The sequence below is a fragment of the Elgaria multicarinata genome, chromosome 3 (assembly GCF_023053635.1).
Source record: "Elgaria multicarinata webbii isolate HBS135686 ecotype San Diego chromosome 3, rElgMul1.1.pri, whole genome shotgun sequence".
NCBI lineage: Eukaryota > Metazoa > Chordata > Lepidosauria > Squamata > Anguidae > Elgaria > Elgaria multicarinata.
In genome coordinates this window covers 61,309,176-61,333,805 of record NC_086173.1, presented here as the reverse complement: position 1 = coordinate 61,333,805, position 24,630 = coordinate 61,309,176, and the positions used below count along the sequence as shown (strand labels likewise).

Here is a 24,630-nt window from a genome sequence, read left to right as displayed (position 1 = left end):
ACCATGCCTTTGACACCAGGTAATGTGACCCTATGAGAAGGAGGACAGGGTTCCTGTATCTTTAGCAGTTGCATGCATGCAGCACCTGGTGAAATTCCATCTTCATCACAACATCTAAAGCTGCAGGAGCCCTGCCCTCTTTCATATCTGGTCACTCTAGTATAGCTCCTGCAGCTTTAACTGTTGTGATGAAGAGACACCTGCTGAAATTCCCCTTTCAGTACAACTGTTAAAGATACAGGAGCCTTGTCTTCCTTTTCACCTTAACACCAGGAGCTTCTGAGCTATCAACCTCCCAGTGCCGGTGGTGTATGACATCCGCAACTCACATTAGAACTGATCTCTCTTACAAGTCTTCCCCTAAAGACATATGTAGTAGCTTTTTCAGGCACAGTCTGACCTGTAATCTTCCTTACTCCCTGGTGATTTTCTGAATGTCTACTCAAAATGGCTTTTAAGTCTAGGGAAAAGTGTGCATGCTGTCTGATTAAACAAACAAACGAACACAAGATTTAACACCTATATTCTGCATCAGGAAAAGCAGAATTCTGCAACATATACAAATTATGCAAATGATACAAGCCCAGACTGTGTAAAAGACTTGTATGGCTGGACCTACCACACAGCAAAGTCAAGTAGGCTTAAGATGGCTATTTGTGCATTGCCAAAAAAGAGGACAAAAGAGGAAAACAATATGCATAAAAACACTAATAATAATAAAAAGCTAATAACGTAAATAGAATCACAGCTGCCCAGGTGCTAATTTGATTGGCAACTTCAAGACCCTTGCTGCTCTCCCTTCTTATGGGCCTTTCTCGTTACACTGGACTTGGACTGGACAGCCCTACAAACAGAAGATGCTTTTAAATAGAGGACTGTCCTCTGACAACCCTTCAAATGGAGGACTGTCTTTGGTAAAGTAGAACACATGGCCACATTAAGCTGGCTGCTTTAGATGTTGAGGCAGAAACGGATGCCTGAATGCTGAAGCAACAGTTTCCAAAGTATTAGCCACAGCACAGATGAAGGCAGGTTGCACCATTTGGTACTCAACTTCAGGAAGCAAAATATATCGAGCCTGCAACTTTAGGGGCAAGCTTTCTGAGTGATCTTTCTGTCCTTCGCTAGCTTCCTCCACTCTACCCTCTTCCTGCTGGAAGGCGTGGACTCATTTGTATTCACTCCTGGGTGGGTGGCTGGGTGGCTGGGAGGGGGGAGGGAGAGATTGAAATGAACATTTCGTTCTGACTTGTTGAGGCTGCAATGCCCATGCTCTTGTCTTCTGTGAGTCTGTACAGGATGGATCACTTTGTGCCATGAGAGAGTAAAATGCTCCATGACAACGGAAGCACTGCACACCCCTTTTCTTCCCGGCACATACACACTGTCTGTCCACAACAAGATTCTCACTGAGCTGAACACAGGACTCCTTTGTGAATCAAAGTCTCCCTTTTCCATGACGGATCCTTTCTCTTTCCCAATCATGCTTCCTCCCTCCATCCCTTTCTGTCAGCGAAGCCTAGCCGCCTCCTATGCTCTCTGCAGTTTGCTGTGTTGCACAGAGCAACCCGAGTTTCGCTGTGATGTTTTGTTTCAAAGCAAATCTATATTCTTAATCCTCTTGCTCACTCTCTTGCTACTTTTATTAGTCTCTCATTTTTATATAAAAAAGAGATATTGTTACCATAGTAACCCACAATTTCCTGATATCATTGTGGACGATAAGAGCCGTGATGTCAGGCTTCATAGCTTTGGGACCGCACTCTGCAGATGGAATGCTAAATTCCTTCCTAGGACATGGGCCAGCTGTATACACGTCAGCACCTACAGACTCTAAAACAGCCTTCCTGCAACCCAGCAGCCTCCAGATGTGTTGGACTACAAGCCCCATTACTCCTGGTCAGCATGCGAGTTGCAAGTTGTAGTCCAACACATCTGGTGCAAGTTGTAGTCCAACACATCTGGAGAGTGCCAGGTTGGGAAGGCTGTGAGACAGCCACCTTGCTGAAGTTAAGAATGTCTGTCATTGCCTGGATGGGAGACTACCTTGGACCTCAAGTACACTGCCTTGAATTCCATCCTGGTGGAAAGGCAGGATATACGTGTAGTAAAATAGGCATTGTTTGGGGATGTGATATACATCTAAATAAATGATACATTTTTCTGTCACTTCTTGGAAGCCCACTTTGGGCGAGCAACCCTTGCAATGAAGGCAGAGACTGGGGCCTTTGCTAGACCAGGCTATATCCTGGGGTGATACCCAGGATCGTCCCTGTGCATCCAGATGATGCACAGGGAATCCCGGGCTCAGGCAGGGATCAACCCACCCTGGCCCTGGGATATAGCCTACCCCTACAAGCCTGCTTTTTCCCATGGTCTCGGGCTGAGCCCGAGACCGCGAGCGTGTGCCCCCTTTTTGAGATTACTCGTGCGGAGCCGGGAGCTGTGGCCATCGGGGCTAGGGTGGGGGTGCGGGAAAACCCTTTTTTAAAAAACAAAAACAAAACCCTCATCTTAGTGCACGAGCATTCATGCGCCTCGTTCCTTTAAAAAATAAAAAATGGCGGGTGTGATGGCTCTCCTCCAGAGGTTGCTGCGCCTGACGTATAAACAAGGGCAGGATCTTGCATTTTTCACAATGCGAGATCACCCCTCCTCCATCCTGGAATATGTGGTAGGTCTAGCAAAGGCCTGGGTTTACATGATCGTGGGGGTAAAAAAAAGCCATGGTGGCTCCTCCTCCCACTCCTGCATGTGCCGTCTGCTCTTCCATTGTTTACACAATTGCTCATGCTGCAGTGCAGGTTGGTGTGTTGTCTGAACCCGGCACATGGTGCAGCACAGCATGGGTGGCTTCATATCCATCTTACAATCCCTACTGCACATTGGGAATTGGAGGGTGGATATGAAGCCACCTCCACCATGCGCCAGGTTTGAATGACACCTCAACCTGCTCTGCAGCATGGATAATAATGTAAATAAAAGGGTGCATGCAGCATGCATGGGAGAAGCCATGCTGGCTTCTTTTACCCCCATGATCATGGAAACACAGCCAGAGTGCATTTTTACCAATTGAAAAATTTGCATTTTAAAAAGTGTGCATATCCTGATTGAAAATGCACATTTCCTCCTGTAAGTTAAAATGTGAACATGCCGTTTGGGGGGGTGGGGGAAGAGATGTGCATTTTCACACTTGTGCAAGTATGCACTCTCGAACACGAATGTTAGTTTGGGAAATTGCAAAATTTCCCCCAGAATTGTGTTCCTGCTCACATTCACATTCGGGGTTGTGAATGGGATGTGTTTGGATGATCTGTGAACAGGAATGAAATTCTCATACATCCCTGGCCCTAAGGCACTAAACTAGAAGCAAGAGAGAGCCATATGATGCTAGCTGTGCCCCAAATTAATAGATTATTCAAGTATACAAGCACTGATGGATTAATAATACAAGTTCAATTTTGCAAAGGCAACTCTTCAAATTTTTCTTAATTGAACACTTCTCATTACACACAGAAAACCTGCCACTTCAATGCAAATATGGTCATTTTCCATGGAGTATGCTATTTTTGTGTGAAGGAGAGGCCCTGCAGAGCCTCTCTTGGCCCTGTCTCTCTTACCCTTGACTGTCTGTCCCACTCTCCTGACCCTGTTCCCCCAATGCCTATAATAATAGTTTCTGTCTACTTAGATGCACTGAAACGAATGGAGTTAGACCAACATTGGATAGAATCCAATGATTTTGTTTGTTTGGGAAAGGGGAATCGTCAGGGAAAATGGGGGAGCAAAGGAGGTAGGGAAACTTGGGGAATGGGGAGTAATGGGCTGCTTGACTGCTCAAGTTGAATGTTTGGGGAATGCCCAGTTTATTTGGGGGAATGAACAAGCAGTTGCTCACCCATCCAAAAAAGAGATTTGTTTCCCAGCTGTAACCAGAGCTATCACAACTAGGTAAAGGAGTGGATGAGAATGAGTGGGAAGGAGAGGAAGGAGTTCTCTGGTTCAGATTGCATTCTGGGCCAGAAGAGAACTATAAGAAAGTAGGGCACCCAGCTTGGAGTGTAGGCCTGCATGGTACTCTGCCGTTCATATGCAGCTTGTATTCCAAACAGAGTAATTATGCATTTCAACAACATCTCTAGAAGTAAGAAACTGGAAGCTTCCTTGGCATGACTCCACATGGGCATCCCTAAGGTCTATGGATTGAATTCATGGACTTCCGTCTATTTCCAGGCATTTGATGGCATTTGACAGCTTCTTGTTTTATTACATTTGGATAGTCTATGGATAATTGTTTAGTCTTTTGTATGTTTTAATCCCTGTTGTAAGAATCCTTGAGTCTTTTTCTGAAAAAGACGTCTAATAAATTTTGATAACAACAACAACAGCAACAATTGCTGTTAATTGGATCTGGCCAAGCCCAATGAGCTGCTCCCTCTGGACTGTCTTGGACCAATTGCCTAGTGTTACTAAGCCACACAACGGCATCTTTTTTCATGCAGGAAAATGTCACATTGATCCTTCTAACTGATTGAACTGCAAGTTCTGCTGGGCCACAGCAAGCCAGATGGCACACATGAAAAACTAAAAAAGCAAAAAGCAAAAAACATGCCAAACTTAAATGCATTATTTTTAGTACTTGTGATTTTTAAAGCAATCTCAAGATTTTGATACCCGTGGCTTATTGTGCAAGCGGCTAGAAATCAAGTGGCTTTCAGTCTGTGAAGTGCATAAAAAGACTAGGCAGTGAGTGCTCCATAAGTAGGGCTGCTGGGTACCCAGAATGTCCTAGTTCGTCAGGCTTCACACCACCAGCACCACCACCTGATAAATAAAGCCAATTAAATATAAGAAAATCTGGCCTACATACAGCTGTACTTACTTGTTTTGTTCATTTGTGGTAGAACAGAAAATGCCTCATCTACATTTGATGTCCTTCCTTCTAAATACAAAATGTTAAATCTTGTATAGTTCTGCTTTCTCTGAATCAGTATTAATGGTTTCCAGATCCATCTACTCAGCCTATCTTCTCTATTATTTCTGAGATTATTTTTTTCTTCTTTTAAAAAACCACAAAAGAAGATATTGTTACTATCTCTGCCAGTGATGGCTCATTCCATAATGAATGCATTTTCTCTCTATTTTGTGGCATACAGAGAACATTAGCCACATCCAAGTAGTCTATTTATTATATACTAGCTGTACCCGGCGTAACATTCGCCGTTGTAGCATATCAGCCTTGGGCCGCCCGCCCAGCTCGCATGAGATTAGGCTGGGGCCTGGGCTCGCAGAAGGTGAGCGGCCTCCCACCCGGCCAACAAGGGCCCTGGCTATGCCCCGCTCATGCTCTGGACCGTGGTGCTGCTCCCTTCATGGGGGGGAGCGAAGAGGCAGAAAGGGGGGTAGGATTACCTTGGAAAGCCCAGAGCCAGAAGGGCTGGAGGGGGGCGCGGGCTGCATGAAGGCTGCCGATACAGCGCCATCAGGCAGACCTGGGGGGCAGGGAGGTTGGAGGGAGGGGGAGCAGGTGTCCCCCTCTCCCTGGGGTTCCTGTCAGCCTTGGGCCGCCCGCCCAGCTCGCATGAGATTAGGCCAGGGCCTCGGCTCGCAGCAGGCGAGTGGCCTCCCACACGGCCACCAAGGGCCCCAGCCGTGCCTCGCTCATGCTCCGGACCGTGGCGCTACCCCCTTCGTGGGGGGGGGGAAGCAAAGAGGCAGAAAGGGGGGTAGGATTACCTTGGAAAGTCCGGAGGAGTAGGGCGAGGGGCTTAGCAACTTGTATCAGCTGGCGTTACACGTTGTTACTGTTTCTTAGCAACCTATATCAGCTGAAGCCTTTACGGAAACATACCTAAACGTTTTATATATATAGATTACAATTTTTATTTCTCAATCTTGCCCATGGGCTTGCCTAGACCATAGTTTAAACTGAAAGAAGAGTTACTTTGTAGGACTTGTATCTTCTTAACATTTGCTTTTTCAACTGCTTCTGAATCATAAGCAAATTCTGTGTACACAGACAGTGATAGGTTATTCCATGTCTGAGAAAGATGTCCTTAGACTCCATGAGTATGATCCACCCCAAACATGATCTCTTCAAAAGGGGGAGGGGGGAGAGTGAAAGTGGGTGCTGAGATGCCACCCATTCAGACTGCCATTTTGAAAAGAATGTGTGCATTACAACAATACAATAGTAGTGCATTTGCACGAGCTCCCAAAACAAACTTTCACAACTGTGCAAAGAACAAAATATGCATAAGCAGATAAGGGTCAGATGACTAATAGGTTCTACTAGGTAACTAGGTAACTTTTTATGCCTGGGTGTGTGTAAAAGGCAGCTGGGAGAAAGGTCAGGACAGGAAGTTGACATAAATACAGAACAGAGCAACCCAAATATGGGAACAATTGTGTGTGAATTAATGCTAGAGAGTGAGTAGTTGCTAGAGTATTGGACCTGATTCAAAGCCCAGGATCAAAACTCTACTTAGCCATGAAGCTCACTTGGTGATGTTGGACACTTCTCTCTCAGCTCAACGTGGTTGTGTGCACTGACTGAAGATTGCAAATGTGATAGATAGATAGATAGATAGATAGGGCTGTCTCAGCACTGATACCGACATTTTTTTTCTAATGGTGATGACGCAGATCATTTTGGATTAAATTAACTGACCTCAAGGAAAGAGTAGTATAGACATGTCCTAAATGTAGGTCTGAACCTTTTTTAAAGCATTCTTTATATTAATGTGAAGTCACAGATTTATTCATTTATTTCAGCCGCTCAGCAGGTTTTTTTGTAGTAAGCAATTTCCGAATACATGTTTCCATGTGCACTGTGTGTGTGGAGGTGTGTGTGGGCTGTCTGGGGATCTGAAGCCCTGGTCCAGCTACATGTGACTTCGGGGGAGCTCTCTGCATAAGTGAGTATACCAAGACAGGTGTTTTCTCTCATCTGCCAGCCCAGAGACATCTGACATTGGTTTCAAAACCCTTCCCATCTGTGTCAGGAGAATTGAAAGGGGAAATCTTTCCCATGCTGTTGCACCCTCGATTTGGCAGGCCACATTCCTTAAAACTTTTTAAAGAAATATCGAGGGCATCTTCTGCTCTCATTTTGCATGCAGTGTGAAATCAGAATATGCCCCCAGGTAGAAGGAGTTGCTGAAAACAGCACTTTGAGTGTGTTCATATTGGGAACATCCTGACTTAAATGGCTTATTAAAAGCCTTCCCCAGTTATATCTAGCTAATCACACAGGTCTAACTTGTGTTGCTTTCTGCATTCAAAGCTGTAACTGCATTGATAGTTTGTACTTCTGATGCAAAGGCACCAAAGGCCTGAGGAAGCTGGCTGAAAAATAGTGGAGCAATATCTGCTCAGGTCCTGAAGCCATCCTCACACCCTAACCTGGAAAGGGAGACTGGGCTTTGGGGATGGTGAAGCAAACCAGGTCCCTTATCATAGAATAGCAGAGCCGGAAGGGACCTACAAGGCCATCGAGTCCAACCCCCTGCTCAATGCAGGAATCCACCCTAAAGCATCCCTGACAGATGGTTGTCCAGCTGCCTCTTGAATGCCTCTAGTGTGGGAGAGCCCACAACCTCCCTAGGTAACTGATTCCATTGTTGTACTGCTCTAACAGTCAGGAAGTTTTTCCTGATGTCCAGCTGGGATCTGGCTTCCTTTAACTTGAGCCCGTTATTCCGTGTCCTGCACTCTACAGGCCTTTTAAATCAGGGGTGGGGAACCTCTTTCAGCCCGAGGGGCAAATTCAATTTCAGAGAAGCTCTCAAGGGCAGGAAAAGCACTATGCAAATATTCAGTATTATACTTTTAAAAAAACTTTTAGAGTTTGTCCTGAACTGCCCACCACACAGAGAAGGGAAATCATGAAACAAGATCGTAAGCTTGCAAACATAAGAGATAGAGCTTTAATGCAGAGATTGAACAATTAGCGCCTCCGCAGTGGTGCCAAAGGAATACTGATAGATAGACCAATTAGAGAGATTTCTTGCAATCATAAACATACTGTGTTTTACATTTAACTCACAACAGCAAAAGGGGAATTTCCTAGACGGCCATGCAGAATGGAGGACCCGCTTCCTCAATTCATATTGAAAGACCCTTCACATCCATTCCGTAGGCATGCTGTTGCCTTTGTAATCTATAGGAGAGACATGCGAAACCTTCCACTGTTTCTTTTGCTATATTTCTGCCTCCCTAAATACTGGCACTGTATGTTCAGGACCCTTAACACATATACGATTTTTGTGATTGCTCAGTGATTGTTTTGCATCATCGATACTCACTGAATGCTCATTAGGCTTACAGCACAATCCTATACACATCTACTTTGAAATAAATCCCATTGAGTATAATGGAGCTTACTCTCAAGTGACTGGGCATAGGATTGAAGCATTAGTTGTGCACCATTCACCATTCAAAACATGGACTGACTTCCTATGGTGCAAAGTGCTGAGATAACTCAGTTTTATTCCTCATTTAAAGCACAGACAGCTTGCTATTGGACATGGCATAGTTCATCACTGTTCTCCAAACAAAACACAAAATGGCGGACTATTTTTAACTTCTTCCATTTCTATTAATTACACAGCTTCTTTCTTTCTTTCTTTCTTTCTTTCTTCAGATCAAGCGTAGCCATTCAGAAACCTATTGGTTTATTTAGAATACTTATCCATATCAGCAAATATGTAAATTTTCCATTGGGAAGCAAAAAAATCAAAATCAAATTAAAAAAACCAGAGATCGCAGATATTTGCAGAATCCCTGATCTCTATACATCTCCTTTTCTTTTGTTTCACAGCTGCTGTCATTGAAACTAACTAAAACAAAAGTCTCAGCAATTACATCTTCCCAACATACTGTGAACTCTGCAAATAAATGAAGAAACTAACTTAAAACATAGCCTTATTTCTTTGCTGAAGATGCTTGTAGAAATGACAGTTTTTGTCATTTCATGCTGAAGCCCAGGATTCCACAAAATTCAGAGCATTTCTTCCTGTAACAAGACCAGCTCATTGGCATTTAAAATCCTTCAGATAATCTGCAGAAATCTTTTCCTTTTTCACCTTTATTAGACAAATCTTTTCCTTTTTCACCTTTATTAGACTGAACTGATTTTGTCTACCCTCCCAACAGTCTGTCTCTGCAATACTACCACCATTACTATTGCTGCTGCTGTTTAGATAGGTACCTGCAGCCTTATACACTCACACATGTGTTTATGCATCACTTGATTCCTCTACATGCAATCACCTACTGCTGAAAGCATACATTGACTATGGTAAAGAAGATTCTGGTGGTCTGAAGCACTATGAAAGTTCTGTCTGATACATGACGTGTAGCAACTCATTCATACTTGTGAGCCCTCAGTCAATTCTGCAGTCACCTGGTAATGAGCTTCCGTGTCTGCAGACGTTTTAAAGTTTTTAATTCCAACATTCACACCTTTAAACTGGCCAGTATCTTTGTAGTGCTAAAGTGCCCTCCCTATGGTACTAAACACCTCATTTATCTGCCTGACATACTAGAAGAAAAAAGTGCAGCTACCATTATTATATTGGCTCTTGTCTGAGTCATTTTCCAGAGTGCGCAGTTATAAATGCTTGTTCAAAGAATCAAAAATTTCATTTCCTTAGAAACAAAAATGTCCACCTCCAACTGCCCTCTTGTAGCTGTCTATGGACAGTCAGTCCCATCTTTATCTCTTTCAGTCACTCACCCCACCCCAGAAATCCTTATACAGATGAACATCAGTGCTCTCTGAACCCTCCCATCACCCTGCATTTAGAGTTGGTGCAGCTCTATTCAGAAATTCACCCCTCTCACAATTACAATCGCAAGAGGGTTGAATGCCCAAATAGGGCTTGTAGCAATTACAATTAATTATAATCCTGTGGTGTGGGGTAGAGAGTGGAGTCGTGTCTGCTGGCCCTGGCCATGTTTCTATGATATGCCCTGCAATCTGGGTGCGTGGAAGAGGGGATCAGGGTTCTAAAAGACACAGGGAGTCTACATATATAGAACAAGCTCCCCTCTTCAGACCTCTCCCCCAATGCTCGAGGGGTTTGGCTGGTGTGGTGAGGCCAATGAGCATGGCCCTGCTTTCTCCCTCTCATGATTGGGATTGTGGGAGAGCTGAACACCTAAATTGTGCTTTGAACGTTCAAGGAGCATGTAAACTAGTCTTCTTATGGGAATGTAGCACCTTAGAATGCATGTGTGTGACTGCTCGTTTAAAAGAGGATTGGACAAAAACAGGGAGGATAGGTCCAGTATCAATGGGTATTAGCTACAACAGCTACCTAGAGCCTCCATGCTTCGGGGCAGTATGCCACTGAATACCAGCTGCCCAAGGCCTTAGCTAGACCTAAGGTTTATCCCGGGATCATCCCGGGGTCATCCCTGCCTGCTCCCGGGATATCCTGTGCATCATTTACATGAACAGGGATGACCCCGGGATGATCCCGGGATAAACATTAGGTCTAGCTAAGGCCCAAGTCTGTCACCTTTAAACCCAGCTTGCAGGCTTCCTGGTTGGCCACTTTAAGAACCCAGATGCCAGTGGAAACATTCCCTCTCTCTGGAAAACTTAAAGGTCAAAGAGAAGGTTATGTGGAAAGCATTCTCTGTGCTATGCATGTTTTTTCATGTGCATGTTGCAGGGAGCATCAGATGCAAGAATGGAAATCAGGATCTGAAATCACGATGGAAATCAGGATCTGAATGTCACACTTTATTTTGCTCCTGCCGACTCTCCATCCTTGACAGTGTTAGCAGTGTTAGCATCCCTCAGAAGATGACTACCCTACTGGAAGTTCTGGTGCCCTTGAAGGCTTCTTCCTTTTCTACCCTCTCCATCCGGGGATTATCCTTCTTTTATATAGGCAGCTTATTTCACCTAATTTCAACCTGCAGATCTCACCTCATTTTTCTTCTGTTGCAGGGCATATCTGACAGGCCCCATTAAAGTATCCAGCAGTCTTATATCTTAGTTATTCTGATATTCAAGAGACTGTCTCCTGTAGGGCCAGACTACACATTATATACAAACACATGTAATTTAAAGCTCAGTGGCTGCTTCTGTTAGGAAAAAGCAGCTTCAGTCAGATGTTGTTTTTAGTGGATAACTGAGGGAGGAAAGTGCTTGGCCTTTCCCTCACCCGCTATTATCCCGCTGCCATTTCCCACACAGACTGCTTTATCCCACCCCCAAAGGGCTCCATTCTTGTGTTTGCAGGAATAAATACACAGCTTGAACCCCACAGAGGAGAAAGCACTGGGAGGCAGGTGGGGTGGGTGGAGGGAATGGCAGCAATCAAGTGGCAGATGTCGAAGGGTCCATACTGCTACTACTCTGCTGAAAACCTCCCTCTATCAAATCTGCATTTTCCCTAAATACCCATGTTTCAATGCAAGATGTAGATTGGCCCTTAGTTGTGTCTTTATTTTAGCAAAGATGGGAAGACTTGTAGAGATTACAACCCCGGTCTTACAGAAACCCTGACCCCTTGCAGCCCACACCTACAACAAGTCATCCTTTTGTCTAAGCAGAGGTGGGTTTCCTCACTCCCCGATCCATAAGATCAAGGGAGAAAGGGTTTCTGAAATATGTGCAGACAGACTTCCTGTGCACAATACTGGGAATCTACAGTTTTCACAGACTTCTACAAAAGAGCTGACCTGGCTCAGCCCCTCCTGGAGCTGTTATTCCTTTAAGGTCACCTGCTTTGACCTCCCCGATAAGCAGAGGCAGGAAAATGTTGCCCAATGACTCCCATGTCAGACTCAATCACTTGTGACTGAACTGGGGCATCTTGCTCTACGTAGTATCCCATTATGATTGTAATGGTTCATGCAATGGAGAATACAAAGTGTGCCTTTATTTCCCAGGAGGTGGATAGCGAAGGCAACAGAGGGCTCCTGGCAGTAGTTGGATGAGGATTTGGGTCATGTTTTCCAACTGGAAGCATGTGCCAGAGCTCACTTGCCGTTCATAATGTTCCCACCTTTGTTAGATTTCATTTACTTGTCTATTGTGCCTTTATTGCTTTCTATTATATCACAGCCAAGCAGTAGTCCATTACTGCAAGTTTGTCGCAAAATGTCTCTGTATTTGCCCTATATCTCCATGGAAGATTTAAACATGTCTCAATGTCCTTCCCTTAGCAAAAGTGTTTACATTTCCTTAAGAATCATTGCAAGTATACCTTGAAATGCAAGCCATCACAGTTCTTTCTTAGGGCTCAGCTAGGCCTACGGGTCTAGCATGAAGGAGGGATGAGGATCTAGTGATGTTATGATTATGAGATCGTCCCCCTCTGTTTACACGCGGCGCACGACGTCCAGGAAGAAAGAGGATGTCGCGCCCGCCATTTTGGTTTTTTTTTTTTTTAATGAAGAAGGACCCCCACAAACACTCAAGCGGTGAAATGTGAGTGGTTTTTTTGGAAAAAAATTCCCCACTCACCCCACCCCTGGTTGCTCGCGAGGAGCCGGGACAAACCGTGACGTGCACCCACACGTTCTGCGGTCTCGGGATCATCCAGAGACCGCAGAAAAAGTGCGCTTAAAGGGTAGGGCGATATCCCGGGGAAAGGGAGGGATCATCCCTCCCTGCTCCCAGGATGCCCTGTGAGTCATGTGGGTGCACAGGGATGATCCCGGGACGATGATGATGATGATTTTATTTATTTGTATCCCACCTTTTGCCCAATACTGGCACAGGGATAAGCCCTCGTCTAACTGTGGCCTTAGAGTCCTCAGAAACAGTACACTGCAGCTGATGCTACTCTGCTGCTCCATTTTGACTCACTTTCCTTAAATGACCACCAAGTATGCATACGTGAGTAGTAAAAAAAGGCAGTGCTTACCTGGGTTGCTCTTGGAGGTGCGCACTGGTGTGTAGTGGTTTTTGGAGGATGTTCGGATTGGTGTGTTGTCTTTGGGGGAGGTATCTATAGCTGAGATAGTCTCTCTTTCACAGTGTGCTATGGGGATTGGTCCCTGCTGCCGGAGGATATCAGCCAGAGCCCTGGAAGGAAGGAGAGAAGATAGTGCAAGGTATTCACAAATCAACATGAACAATAAGCAGAAGTTACTGGATGTGTCTCCATGTGAGACAACTTTTTTAAAAATATAAGAATAAGAATATAGATGTTTCCTTTCCTTTCCTAGGTGCATATATGCTTGTGTATGAACATGAGATGCAATGAAGACAGGACAGGAGAAACGAGACAGAGAGAGAGAAGAGCAGGATGGTGCTCAAGTTTCCAGCAGGACCTTTTGGCCTGACAGTTGTCTATTTCTTCAAAGCACTGCCTATGTGTGAAGCTTGAAATGCATGGATAAGAGCCAGGATACTGAAAGTGGAAGTCAGGATAGAGCACACTAACACATCTCATACATGTCACCTGTTTCAACTTCATGTATGGTATTCCAGTTTGGATAAACAAAAATATTATGTGAGTACACTACAGTAAGTGTTATAGTATATGCTGAGTCTCTGGTGACCTATTTAACCTTGGCCATAGCTTTCCCCACACATGGCCCTTCTCTTACAAAAAGGAGAAGGGTCATAGGTCAAGGGCTGAACACACATGAAGACAAAGGCTCAATCCCCAGCATCACTAGGTAGGGCTTGGAATGATACCTTCCTGAAATCATACAAGAGCTGATGCCAGTCAGTGCCATCCAGTTGTTTGGTACAACATCCATTATCCCTGAAAATTGACCATGCTGGCTGGGGAATATGGGAGGTGCAGTTCAAAACATGCAGTTTGTCTGTTCCTAGTGTAGACAATAGCATGCTAGATGGACCATTGATATGGCTCTGTATAAGGCAGCTCCCTTCCACATCAATTAAATGAAATTCTCAAGGCATATCCTTCTTTTCATATGGTTTTCTCTAACAGCCTGCGCTGAATGTTGGCTGGTACTGTGGAAGCTGCAAGAGTTGCATGCCTTCTCCAGTGGTGTCTTGACCCTACAGCATGGAAATTTCTTTTGTCAGAATATCTCTTTAGGGGGAGCTATGACTTCCAGGTAATATCAGTGACTTTCAAAATGTTGGCCAAGTATGCCATCCCTTGAGGGGGTAGACTGCAGTTTAGTTATATCTATTAGGTCCAAAGGAGTGAAATGTGCACCACCACATCTTTTAAGCTTACCCATTCAGGTACACTGCTCAGATGTCAACATGGAAAGATAAAGCATCTGTAATGTAGTTATTATTACAGTTGTTGTGGTCCAATGTCCAATATGAATGGAGATAGGGCACTTGATATAGGTGAAAGCAAGATAATGAAGCATTAGATAGTATGTAGATTAAATGCCCTCTAGCAGAGGTCCCTCACTGATCCACACTGGATTTGTTGAGAAGTCCATCCTCACTGCTCTAACATAATTTTAAAGAAATGCTACAACTCTGTGTTCTTATGATGCTTCCTGATCCTGTGTGAGATATCCTGTTCTCTTCTTCATCTAAATCACAGTGTCAAGACTCTGAGGAGTTCCTCAATTCATAGATCCTTGCATTGAATGCAGGTGTGGCTACACTTCTGGAATTGATTAGTTGGGTTGAAGGAGCAGAAGAAAGTAGAGTATGTTTTGAAGGGCAGGTGTGTGCTGTGTTTGAGAAGCGCTATAAAGCCTTAGGCACAATCCACATGTAATTTATTTCAAATTCTATGAAATGCATATGAGTTGCACAAAAGCACCACCTTTTCCATTCAGAATGCTAGCTTAAACTGAAAATAAAGTAGAATACTTGGATTGCGGTTGTTTCTTATTAACAAGTTACAAACATCATGAATTTTATATCTCATTTGCTTTGCAAATAGTATAGTTCATGTTGCATTTCCTATCCCATTTTTATTTTTTACACAGATGAACAGCACCCAAACTGTTATCACTCTTTCCTCTCTCCCCATTACCCTGTGAAAATTGGCAAAAGTTGCAGAATGGCAAAAAGGGGGAGATGGAAATATTCTGGGCACAACTGAGCATACTTTAATTGCATGCAGGCTTCTAAAAAAAATGTTCCTAAGAGAAAGTTCATCAGATTAAAACAAAAGGCAGAATACACACACACACACACTTAACTGTAAAGTTTTATTTAAAAAAAATCCTTTCAGAAAATGCCAATGATCTTGATGTGCTAGGGATGTGAGTTGTGACAAGATATTATCCAGGTGCTCTGTGAAAAATGCATCTGCATTAAATGTGCAGCTCTAAAACCATCAAGATACCTCTCACAGTAATCTCCCTTTGCAGACATTTGTACAATGTTCCATCAGTGAGAATTTTAGACCCCTTGGAAGAAGAATGAAAGGAAACACATAGGCTGTGTAGCTAGCTAAGAGCTACAAAGCCTCTCCCAAGACAGAGAAGGCTGGAGTGTTTGGCATGGAAGGAATAGGAGAGGTTTTTAATCTGAAACAATATGATCGGCTCTGTTCTCTCAAGTAAGGGGACAGGCATAGAGTCACCTTCTTCCCAACATGAGGCTAGAAAACAACTGAGCCCCTTAGTGCCTGGAAGTTATATGAAAATAGTTCCTTCAAATAACACATTTCACTTGCAGAGAGGTTCCAGGTTGCAAATCATTCCCTTCCTCCAGCACTAGCCATATACAAAAATGAGTAAGAAGTGTCAATAGCAGTACTAAAAATTCTCCCAACTTCTGCAGAGCCCTGTGTTTGATGGTGTCCGAGAAGGAAAAGATGGCTTATTATCTCCATTTTACACTATATCATTCTAGAACCTAGATAATATATTTGCAGTATGCTGGTGTCTTATGGTGCTGGGAGTTGTTCACAGTGGGACAGATGAGATGAGAGTGAACGTTTGTACTCTACATCTAAATCCGCAGCAGTAACCCACGTTCTGCAATCACATTTGCATTGAATCTGTACTGTGACATTTAATTTATTGTACTTTTACCATAGGGGAAGGGTGAGTAGCTACGCAGAGAACTGACGAGATTCATACCTGGTGCCTGGAAATCCTACTTTTTTTGCCATCCCAGTTCTCACTAGATGCTGCCCATGTTAGTTCAAGCTCAATTCCATAACACAAGGAGGTCTAGAAACTTCTTTTTTAGAACAAAAAGAAAAGCTGAAATTCTCAGGGTACTGAATTCTCCATGTTGGATAACAAATTCAATACATGGGCAGCATGATCTTAGAAGCACAGTATACTTATCAAGAGACCGCATCATGTCTCCCTGACCGCAAGATGCTGAAACCTGATTTAAACAAGCTATGGATTTCTTGAGTATTAGTTTTCTCTCTAATAATTTTTTTTAGAGAACCTGATAACACACTTAAACTCAGTTTTAGCAACCTGGGGTAAAGGGGACATGACCAGGCCTATTTGGGTAAACTAAATGGATGTGTTTCCAAGGGCCCCAGCAAGAACTGCTAGTAGCCTACACATAAACATTCACTATAGATGAGCAGATTAAAAAACAGCAAGCACTCTACTCCCAAAGAAAGCATCTCATATTACTGCCAGCCAGCTTCCAAAGCCCAGTTTCATAGATATTTGTGTACAGAGCATTGCATAGGATGCAGTGGAGAGAAGGTCTGATGGGTACAACCCCATAAATTAACTCTTTCAGTGTTGAGAGATACAGGATAACCAGTGGGAGAATATGAGAGCATGGAGGAAGGGGGTAATAGCAGGGTCACCATATGGAAAGGAGGGCAGGGCTCCTGTACCTTTAACAGTTGCATAGAAAAGGGAATTTGTATGCATACAGCAACTGGTGAAATTCTCTCTTCATCATAAGAGTTAAAGCTGCAGGAGGCCTGCCCTTTTTGTATCTGGTCACTCTAGTACAGCTCCTGCAGTTTTAACTGTTGTGATGAAGAGGGAATTTCACCAGGTGCTGCATGCATACAAAGGACACCTGCTAAAATTCCCCTTTCTATACAACTTTTAGAGATACATGAGCCCTGCCCTTTTCATATGGTCACCCTATTACAGTAATAGTGTTGAGGGCAAAGCTTTTAAGAAGGGGGGGATACCATAGCTTAGTGGTAGAACACCTACTTTTCATGAGTAAGGCTCAATCCCTGATATCTGCAGTTAAAACAATCAGGTAGAGATGGAGGTGATATAGGTCTCTACTTCCCTTGCTCAGCTTCGTCCATTTTCTTCCGCTGCCCCTTTCGCCTGGAATGCTCTTCCAGAACATTTGCGAACTACAAGTTCAATTGCAGTTTTTAAAGCTCAGCTAAAAACGTTTCTTTTTTCTAAAGCTTTTAAAACTTGATTTTGATCTTACTTTTATACTGTTAGTTTTACTCTACCCTGTGCTTGTTTGGGGCATTCGCTTCCACTTCTTATTGTTTTATTATGATTCTATTAGAATGTAAGCCTATGCGGCAGGGTTTTGCTATTTTATTGTTTTACTCTGTACAGCAAGTGCAAAAGCAAGGAACACCCGGTGGGGGAGTAAAAAGAAGCCAAAGGCAAAGGTTGAACCAGGCAATCTTCAAAACGGAATATTTACAAAAGTTTATTTACAGTGCCAAGGTGCCGCCTACGCGTTTCGAACTCTTCCTCAGGGCTCTTCCTCAGGGCTGTTATAAAGTTCGTTAAGTTGTCTACAGAACGCAGACAACTTAACGAACTTTATAACAGCCCTGAGGAAGAGCGCAGTTTGCGTTCGAAACGCGTAGGCCTTTGCCTTTGGCTTCTTTTTACTCCCTTACTCTGTACAGCACCATGTACACTGATGGTGCTAAATAAATAAATAAATAAATAATAATGAAAGGCCCCTGCATATGACCCTGACAGTGAGAGTGGACAATTCTGGGCTAGATCGACAATATCAAGACCTGGTTCCTAAGAATCCTGTGTTCCTAAGTGTTGTACAGCTTAACCAGGGAAGTATTCTTAAGAACTGACCACTGCAGATATTTAAAACACCATGAACAGAACAACAAACAGAATCCAAGCCTCTTTTTTATTTGCTCCCATTCTTCCATCATCCCATAAAAATATTAGCCACTTATCCAACATTATAGAGGGCAGTTCTCTATTTGAAGGCACCCTCCATTTGAAGGGCTGCCCAGGCCCAGTTTAAAGATAAAGAACCACAAGTAGGGAGAACAGAGAGAGGCCTTGAAGTTGCCCATCAACACGTAACGCCTGCATACCTGACTAAGCAGGCACACAGGTCACTTGGTCACACTCTCCCCCTCTATGGTGAGCCATACAGCATTCTAATTAAATTATATTATTGAGTTCTAAATCTGCATCTGTGTATATTAGGGTGCCCATATGAAAAGGAGGACAGGGCTCCTGTATCTTTAAGAGTTGCATAGAAAAGGGAATTTCAGCAGGAGTCATTTGTATATATGGAGAACCTGGTGAAATTCCCTCTTCATCACAACAGTTAAAGCTGCAGGTGCTATACTAGAGTGACCAGATTTAAAAGAGGACAGGGCACCTGCAGCTTTAACTGTTGTGATGAAGAGGAAATTTCACCAGGTTCCCCATATATACAAATGACACCTGCTGAAATTTCCTTTTCAATACAACTGTTAAAGATACAGGAGCCCTGTCCTCCTTTTCATATGGTCACCTTATGTATATAAACCTGCATGTCCTCTTTTGTCTTTTCTTCTTTTTTGGTAATGCCTGAAAGGTGCACCCATTTCTTATCCTTACTTGTGAAATGAAGATTACAGAATAATATAGGGAGGAAGGGATTTCCCATAGATACTAGAAACAGAGGGCATACGTAAATCTCTGCCCCATCTACAGGATTTTGGATTTTTGTAAAACCCTGAAATGAATGTTAAAGAATTTGAAGGTAAATTGAGAGTTACATCCCACACCTGCACCATGCTGTGCTGCATCTTATATTTATTTATAAGTATCCATATTTGATAGGACACACTTTCCAGAAGTGGAAAGGTTTAATTAGAAATATCCCATGAGATGCTAGAATCACAGGGCCAGACTATGCATGATGTGCGGTTCCCCCAGTGATTTGTTGTTGTTGTTGTTTAATGAAAAACAGCCTCAAGCAGATGTGAATTAGAGCAGAGGAATGATGTAGGGAAGGGGCTGCTTAATCCTTTCCCTTTCTTTTATTTCTTCACTTAAATTTATGCCCAAAATGCTTTCCAAACTGTGAGGGAAAGATGGCAGGGAGGCTGTGCATTTTATCCCATAGGAAGAAAAAGCAATTGGAGGGTTGATTTGGCATAGAAAAGTAGCAGGAAGGGAAAGGGTTAAACAGCCCCTACCTTGCCACTCTTCTATTGCTGCTTATATGTTTCTAAAGCTGCTTTTCATTTTAAAAAAATGGGTGAAAGAGACATGCAATTACATATTAAGTCTAGATTGGATCTTAAAGAGCACATACCCTGGGCACTGTTGTTTTATACTGTTGTTTTTATATTTTTGATGGTTTTAAATTTTGTATTCTTTTTAATGTTCACTGTTTTTAACTTTTGTAAACTGCCCAGAGAGCTTCAGCTATGGGGCGGTATATATTTTTTAATTTATTATTATTATTATTATTATTATTATTATTATTATTATTATTATTAGTCAAGAAGTTATTACACACAGACACACCACCACCACCACCACCCAATCCTATGAATGTTTACCAGAAGTAATTTCTACTGAATTCAATGAGGCTCTCCCCACAGCAAATGTGCATTGGGTAGCCACAACCTTAGAAAGTTTTGAGGCCACCAACTTTTAACATAATGAATGGGTGCTCAGTACCACCATCTATGGTGGACAGACGAGACAACTTTTATCAAGGGCACTCCATTTTCCTGGAGCGGGGGGAGGGGGAGTGCGATCCTTCCCAGAATCATTTGCAATTTCTATGTAGAATGTAATCATGCAAGAGATCTTAATGATATAGGGCGGGATATAAATGTTATAAATAAATAAATAAATAAGTGTTCATGGGCAATTGTTTGACTGCCAGTGTCATAACTCTCCTCTTCCCCAATGTCTGTGCCATTTTGTGACTCTTTGCAACTTGTATTTGTTAATGTTTTAGAGTCTGAGCCGTCTCTTGCTGTACCACTCCAGCACACAAGCTCAACTAGCTTTCAACAAATGATAAACACTAGCAATGCTTCCCTCCCCTGGCAGCAATACCCCAGTCTGTGGAACTGTGGACTATAGGATATTTAATTAAAAACATTTTCCAAAACCTGAGTGCTCTTCTGCCTACAACTCACAGCCAGCTCATCACTCTGGTCTTCTGTCTATCCTGAATGGGCTGGATATCATGTTCTTGAGTTTAATTAGGGCTTGTGGGGTTATTGCACAAAAGCTAAAATATGATTTGGCATGTGTTCATTGATTGTCTGGCTAAATCCTTATGACTATATGCCTAGTCTTTGATATGACTAATATGGGTGACTAATTCCCATATCTAAGTCTACAGCAGCCTTCCCCAACTTGTGCCCTCCAGATGTTTTGGATGTCAACTTCTAGGAGCACCAGCCAGCATGACAATGGTCAAGAATGCTGAGAAATGTAGTCCAAGACATCTGGAGGGTACCAGGAGAATGACATCTTGTCTAGTGGACAAACAAGTATTTGGCAGTTGCCATGGTGCAAGAAAGAAGGCGTGGGCTTAAGGTGAGGGGTAGCTGCTGAACAGACGTCAGAGTACAATGAATATGTGGAATCTAGTTCCATCCATCCTTTTGACTTTTTCCTTGTTTTGTTCTTCCCATCAGATCAATACTATTATTGCATTCTTGGGAATAGGGCCTTTAAGAGGGTCTTGGCTGAGAGATGCAGGGTGTGAACTATAACTTAAGTTGCAGAAGTGAACCACTGAGGAGGAGCTAAAGTACTGGTAATAGGATCCCATCAGATGGAAACAGGAAAACAGTGCCACGCTCCAATGCATTTTTATTCAATCCCCAATAAAAGGTGCTAGATTATACTTGGTGTTTAAATACATAGCTTCATTTCATCTCCTCTTCCTGAACAGCCTCACTGCATTTATTCACTAACAATAACTATTGTAACGGGAATATTAATATGCGGCATAATTGAACAGGAGGGGAATTTATTTGCTTACTGACTATTTGCAAAGTACAGTCGTAAGGCCTGATATCCTAAATCCTTCCTCTTTTTCTCTCTCTGTGTTGAGAAAACTCTTCATCAGAAACTGGTTCTCATGTCTAATAAAGTGGCTGCATTTGTTGTCATTGTTTATCATGACAACAGTGAAGCTAGCCTTCTCCTGGACTTACATACAGCCCTCCCCTTTCTTCCTCCAACATAACTGTGAGGAGAAGTTTGGAAGCATCCACTTATGTTTGTTATAACTGCAGCTTGCCATGTCACCCACATCAACAAATTGTGGTTAATCTTAACTATGGTTTGTTTGAAACAAGCCAACATAAAAATGGTCTCAAATGACATTCTAAGGTCACAATTCTATGCATGTATAGATAGAAAAAGTCCTACAACTCCCAGTTGTACTCCCAACTCATAGTAGGACTTTTTCTGTCTAAATATGCAATGGATTGCACCCTAAACTGTGGTTAATCTAAAATGGAAATGGAAGCTTCTGATATTTACACCACATTGGAGGAGAAAGGGGGTGTATGAACCTGAGACAGCTAGGCTTGTCCTACAGTTATCCATGCTCTGATAACCTCTCGTTTGGATTACTGCAATGCGTTATATGTGGGGCTGCCTTTGAAAATGGTCCAGAAACTTCAACTGGTACAAAACAGGGCAGCACGGTTACTAACAGGGACTGGCCGACGAGACCACATCACACCAGTCCTTTTCCAGCTTCAATGGCTGCCAGTCCGGGTCCGGGCCCGATTCAAAGTGCTGGTATTAACATTTAAAGCCTTAAACGGCTTGGGGCCAGGCTATCTGAAGGAATGCCTCCTCCCATATGTTCCTGCCCGGACCCTAAGGTCATCCTCAAGGGTTCTTCTCCGCGAGCCCCTGCCAAAGGAAATGAGGCAGGTGACTACCACGAGGAGGTCCTTCTCTGCTGTGGCACCCCGGCTCTGGAATGAGCTCCCTAAGGAGGTTCACTTGGCACCTACATTATATGCTTTTAGACTCCAGGTGAAGACCTTTTTATTCTCCCAGCATTTTAACAGTCTATAAATAAATTTTAACTTGGTGTTTTAAATTTGGAATTTTGCATTGCTGCTCTTTTTACCTGGTTGAGCTTTTATATTGTATTTTATATTATGGTTTTATACTGTTGTTTTATACTTTGAATGGTTTTAATTTTTGTGAACCACCTAGAGAGCTCCAGCTATTGGGCGGTATAGAAATGTAATAAATAAATAAATAAATAAAATGTCCAAACATATCTAATGCCATTACAAGAAAAACGGAGTAATTTAGTAACTCCTACTGGAAACAAAATAAACATAACTTAATGCTAAGTGTGTGTGCACACACACATTCCTCTTTTTCTGCATACCTTGCTTGAAATAAAAGTTAGCTTGCCTGTGTATGAGATGAATGGAGAAAATAAAACCCATGAGAAATGCCACTGTGAGATCAGAGGTGATGGAGCTGGTAAAGAATACAAGGAGAGCCAAATAGAGGATAAGAACATCTGCTTGTCGTTTGCTGAAGTGTTCATCTTGTATTGCTTGTTACTCTGCTGCGCCTTCTGATTTTATACTACAGAAGTGGAGCTACAACTGTGGTCTGCATTACATTTTGCTATCTGAAGTGAAGGCACTGAAACTCTTCCAAGTGCATTGGAGACCACCGCATTGGTCTCAGAAAAACCCACTCTTATGAGCTCAATTACGATTAAGGCTTACTCAAGCACATGGATGTCTTATCAAACTGCCAGTATCATTCTCTAGCTACTAAGAACTGTTCTCCTTATGTCACTTCCTTCCTAACTTTGTATCACTTGCTTTAAGACAGAACTGCAAATGCAACCCCCGCTCTTGATGATTAGCTGCTTTCTAATTAAGTCACAATGCTGTTTGTGAGCCATTCTCCACCACCACCCCTCAAAGTTCTTAAATAAAAGAAACAAACTCCTCCCTGGTGTAATCCCCAGTACATTTGATGGAGATGACTATTCTACTGCACACGCAACACATGACATTTCAGCTGGATGCTTCCCAACTGCAGGAGAGAGCAATGGAATGGGAACCAAGTATGAGGAACTTGATCTTGTCAACCTCATCTCAAGAGAAGCCAAAGGCATCCTACTCACTTGCATAAGGGCTGTAGGCCTGGGCTGATTATGACACAATATAAAAGGCGTTTTGTGCCAATAATACATCTTAGATCAGAAAAACAAAACTTGCCTAGGAGGATGCTTCACCTATCTGAGCAGATGGCATAGATGCACATTCGTACCTTCAGATGATGGCTCATGGCACATCCAGTTTTGAGCAAAATCATCAGGAACCGATTCTGATGCCAGGATCCAAACTAACTGTGCTGACTTAAACAGGGCTGTCCAAACATATACAGGAATGATATTTCTGTACTCACTGCTACAGATCAGAATATTATTTATTTATTTATTTATTTATTTATCACATTTATATCCAACCTTTTTTTTCTTCCAAGGAACCCAAGGCGGAGTACATAATCCTCCTCTCCACGTTATCCTCACAACAACATCAACCCTGTGAGGTAGGTTGGGCTGAGAATATGTGACTGGCCCAAAGTCACCCAGTGGGTTTCCATGGCTGAGTGGGGACTAGAACCTGGATCTCCCAACTCCCAGTCCAACACCTTATCCACTACACCACACCACAATACCCTATTTAGAGCATAGAAAAATAAATGGTGGTGCTGCATACACCAGACACACTAAGATTTATATGGACAACACTACAACTTTTCAGTGGAAAGATCTCAAAATCTGGCTGGGTTACAGCACATACACAGCATATACAGTGCATATGGGATGTTACCCTCCCTCAACAATCTGAAGCAGACACAAACAGAACAACTAGGGATTACGGAAATAAACTAACCTAAAGAAGTACATGAGGGATCTTCTGTGCACCTCAAAAGCACATAAGCCAGGCCAATGACAAGGGCAGGTACGATCGGGAACCTGCCAAGGGCTGACACCCCAGCAGGGGCCCCCTGACCTGAGCCCCCTGCAGCTGCTGCTCCTCTTCACCATTGCAACCTGCTTGTTTACCTGCTTCTCACTCTGTCCTAGACAACACTGGTGGTGAGAAAGAAGAGCAGTAGATGCCACTGCCTGCTTGCTCACTCGTTCTCTGCCTATCAAGCAAGCAAGTGGTAGCGATGGCATGAAAAATAACGAGCAGCAATAGCGGCAACAGCAAGTGACAATGGTGGTGAGAAGACAGACGCAGGGAGGGAGGGGGTCCATTGAGAGTGTCTTGCCCTCAAAAACCTTGAGTCTGCACTGCACCTGGTCATAATAATCTGGTCGCCAATGTCAGTCATTGATGCATCTGAGGTATATTTAGTGTATATGGAATTAGTGCCAATCATTGGCAAATTCCTCTTTACATGCAATGGTGTGAGGATCAGCATTTTGTCTCTGGATTTATAGCCTGCTGATTGTTTGCATGAACATCCATTAACGGCCCCATTACGATTCTGCTTCCTTGA

At 43.1% G+C, this 24,630-nt stretch overlaps 1 protein-coding gene across 3 annotated transcripts in view; it reads right to left on the bottom strand.

The window, feature by feature from the left end:
• The window catches only part of SHISA6 (shisa family member 6), a 304,834-nt gene that overhangs the window by 267,832 nt on the left and 12,372 nt on the right, over positions 1 to 24,630 (bottom strand). For all 3 annotated transcript variants that reach the window (XM_063120436.1, XM_063120438.1, XM_063120439.1), the window contains exon 3: positions 12,891 to 13,051. In XM_063120436.1, coding sequence (XP_062976506.1) covers positions 12,891 to 13,051 — 161 coding nt within the window. The remainder of the gene's footprint in view (positions 1 to 12,890; positions 13,052 to 24,630) is intronic.